Source organism: Otolemur garnettii, unplaced genomic scaffold, assembly GCF_000181295.1.
Source record: "Otolemur garnettii isolate 467f Iridium unplaced genomic scaffold, OtoGar3 scaffold00008, whole genome shotgun sequence".
NCBI classification, from domain to species: Eukaryota; Metazoa; Chordata; class Mammalia; order Primates; family Galagidae; genus Otolemur; species Otolemur garnettii.
Genome location: NW_003852403.1, coordinates 16,194,451 through 16,198,301, shown reverse-complemented (window position 1 = coordinate 16,198,301; position 3,851 = coordinate 16,194,451). Strand labels below are relative to the sequence as shown.

At 42.7% G+C, this 3,851-nt stretch overlaps 1 protein-coding gene across 2 annotated transcripts in view; it reads left to right on the top strand.

Moving 5' to 3' along the window:
- Positions 1-449: 449 nt before the first annotated feature.
- The window catches only part of HKDC1 (hexokinase domain containing 1), a 75,374-nt gene continuing 71,972 nt past the window's right edge, over positions 450-3,851 (top strand). The window contains exon 1 of one of the 2 annotated variants that reach the window (XM_012801324.1): positions 450-642. In XM_012801324.1, coding sequence (XP_012656778.1) covers positions 580-642 — 63 coding nt within the window. In that variant the 5' untranslated portion in view covers positions 450-579. The remainder of the gene's footprint in view (positions 643-3,851) is intronic. The other variant, XM_023509568.1, reaches the window with a different exon arrangement.

The following is a 3,851-nucleotide window of genomic DNA, read 5'->3' as shown; positions in this document are numbered from 1 at the left end:
ACAGAGGGGCATGCACAGCATTCTTGAAATATCCCTGACCAGGGCAATGTTTACCCTTAATTAAGACAGTGCTTTAGACAAGCAGAGAGTCACAAAGTTATGCCATTAGGTTGAGGAGGAAAAGAGGAGAGAGAAAAGCCTGGGACTGGAGATTTGCAGAGCAGCTCGCCTTGTTGAAAGTTGGCTTTGTTCAGTGCCCAACTTCTCCGAAGCTTTTCCTCAGCTGAGCGGGTGTGGTGGGGCACTGGCGTGAGAGTGTTGCTTAGCAATGAGATTTTGTGGCACCTGATTCTCAAATAGTCAAGCGACCCATCAGTTCCCTGCCTCTCTCTCCGCCAACCCTCAGCTACCATCCAGAGCCTCCCTTTAGACAGCCAAGTGTGAGCCGGAGGGAGGGACCAGAGAGAGAGGGGGCAAAGTTTAATCATTGAACCCAGCGGGCTGGAAGTATTTCGTGGGAACACCTAGCTCCCCGCAGGCCTCCTAGCCTGAGCTGGAAGTGCGCGGTCCTCCGGAGGTGTGGGGGAAACACTGCACAGAAATCTCTGCCCGTCTCAGGGGAGACCTAACTGGGGGAAAATGTTCGCAGTGCACTTGGTGGCATTTTACTTCACCAAGCTGAAGGAGGATCAGATCAAGAAGGTAAGGACTTGCAAAGCTGAGAGACTCCTCCTTCACTCTTCACTGGCAGATCTGACTGATTCCCTGTCTACCTCTGAAAGGATAAAAGAGGGCTTGTTAGAAAAGATACTGGGAGCACATGACTAGTAAAAACTCACAGAGTGAGAAGAGAAAGAAACGCTCCCACAATGCGGGTCGCCACATTCCTGTCCCGAACCTTACATTTTACTCAGAACTTCTTGGCAGGTATCTGAGAAGGAAGGGGATGAGGAGAGTGTCAGAAAGCCTAAAGAGGATTGTGTTTGATGGAAGGAGGAGAAAGTCATTTTTAAAAAAGGTTAAAGAACTTTCATGCAGATCTGATGATTCATGTATTTGAAAGCTTATGAATGGGGCACCAAGAGCTATGTGAGTTGTAATGTCCCACAGTTGGAAGATTCATTATTAGCACCTGCTGTTTGCCAACACTCTGCTATTGATGGTGTGCATTATTTTGTCACTTTGCTCAAGGAACTTGTCTATAAAATTTATTCTAAGGTGGGCCGGCTGAAGGTGACCCAGGGTCAACTGGGGAAAATCAGATCCTCTCCAGGCAGCGGAAATGACTCCAGTGTGCTCCTCTGGCCACTCACTGTCAGGCTCTGAGCAAGCAGCCATCTCTCAATTTACAGATAGCAGAAATTTCTCAGCAGGCAGACTTAGCAAGTCACCTGATATTTAAAGTGGAATGAAAATTAAACCCAAGTTGCCCAAGTCAGCTGATGCCTCCTCCAACATTGTTCCCCATTGTGCCAGATGCCTTCCTGCTTTTCAGAATGAGAGAGGGAGGAAGTATGGCCCTTTACAGCCTTCATGAGCTTGGTGGGATAAACGCCAGCTAAATTCTGTTCATTAGAGAACTGGGTTAGAGGTTACAGCAAATTTTAAAGTATTTATTATAAATCAGTCAGATTGAACCTGTCTTAATTTTCACTTGATTGGATTCACAGAGACCTCTACTGGCTACTTAAGGAGGTGAAAGAGTCCTGTACAACATTGCTTAAGAATCCATTTCCTGTTATTACCTGCTTAGGAAAGATGCAACCTGCACCCCCACAGGAGAGTCTTTGGAACTGTGAACCTTTGCTCTTTTAAATCCATTTCACTTCCTTGGGCCCCTTTGAGGTGGTTAACCTTTGTTGTACCCAGGGCAGGCTTGTTGAGGCCCCTTTGATCTGGAAATGCAGTTCCAGGTCTTTCTGGAAGGAGAGTCAGCCTTTGTCAGTGCCTAGAGTTGACTTCCCTCTACCCCAGGGGGACAACAAAGTTGGGATCACTTTGTAGCTACCTTAAGCAAGTGACTTAGCAGGACAGGGGTGGTGTGGGAAGCTGGTTTATGGTTCTGGGCTGAGTCACGATTCTGATTCCTTGGTGAAAACACACCTGGTCAAAAAGCACAGCTCTCTCTCTCTCTCTCTCTCTCTCTCTGTGGTCAGGGCATCAGCCCCCTTCATAGTTTCCTGCCTCTCGGGTTGTCAAGATCCTGGGCCATGTTTGCCTACAAGGGCTGTTATTCAGACTCTGGAATTTTTTTTTCTTTTAAATCTCCTCCTATTAACATTAAAACAAAAATAAAAAGAAAGGAAGAAAACAGAAGTCACTCGGACAGCTTCTTTTCCTATTCAATATATTGACATTATTTGACCTATTGATAACACTGGGCTGGTTTGGTCATTGACCTTCAGATTGTTTATTCATAAAAAAAGAACGGGTTAGGTTTTTAATGTGTATTTTTTATATACAGTTTAGTACATCAAAAAGTGGAAATGTTACCTTTAATTCCACTTTTAATTTACCTTTAATCATAAACACTTTCGTATTTGCTGTGTGGAAGCCTTTATAGTTTTTTCTTTCTTCATGGCGTATGTTTTTACAGTTATATTTATAATGTACTTACGGTTCAGTATCTTCATTTATTGTTATATAATAACTACGTGTGTACCTTCCTCCTTTATAATTTCATTATCTTCCTAATTTTTAGTAAAGGAGATATGCTATAATTTATTTACTCGTTACCCTCTTGTGAGACATTTGAATACTTTCAAAAACATTTTCTAATAATTAATATCGTCATGATAAACACTGGTAGATATTTATAGGGTGTCCCAAAGGTCGCCAAACATACATATATAGAGAAAGTGGGAAATTGAAGCTAAATGTACCTATATTTACAAAATATTCATCACAAAATTTTACAAAATATTTGCAAAATAGCCCTCTATGTGTTGATATATAAGTATAAAAATATTAAACTATAAAATATAACAGGAATTTGTTCATTTTCCTATGTATGGTGACCTTGGGCCACCTTTCAATTCACTTGCATTGTTCTCTGAATTTAGGATTATTTCCTGGGAACAGATTCCCGGAAGTGAACTAGGTCCAAGCGTAGAAACTTTTTATGACTCAATTCATAATATGAGACCTTTGGACTAAATGATCTCTAAGGCTCCTTCCAGCTCCCACATTCTGTAATTCAATGGCTCTGAGTTAAAAGTTTTGATTCCCTCTTCCTGCTCACTGGCTTTCTTGCTTAGAAGATACCCACTGGTATGGTTTGTGTGTCTGTCCAAAAGTGGACTTGGTTTTCTGCAACACAAGAACCCTCTCTTAGTGACTTGTGTGTCCCTGGTTCATATGCCCCACATCACTTACTTGGATGGAAAATGTAGCTTTTTTTAAAATCCCAAATTACGTTTCACTATTCCCTTCTAGCTACTGTGCCAGGTGCTGTGGGAGACACAAGTAGTAAAGAAGAGTTTGTTGCAGAGTTGACATGCTTTCTGTCCTGACTAACTTACTGGAAGAGGAGCAGCTGCCCAAAGCAGCTGAACTTCTAGCAGCTCACAAATGACCCCAACAGGGCCTCAGAACCATAACTTAAGACAAATACAAGGGGAAAACCATTACTTCAGGCTGAACAAAAACCATCAGTGACTTTAGGGGCACTGTTTGAGATGCTTCGGGGTAAGAAAGGGTTAAGTCCGGTTCCCATGTAGGGCATCCCGCACTTTCCCAACTCCAATTACTTGGGTCACGTCCCTTGTGTCAAATTTTCTCCATCTGTGTGTGGCTGTGCCAACCAATTAGTCACAAACGGACTCAGGGTGAGCAGGAAGCCCTTAATGAAGCATGACCTGGTTAAATCCTGTCTTCTCAAAAATGCTGAAAGCCCAATTGTCCTTTTTTTT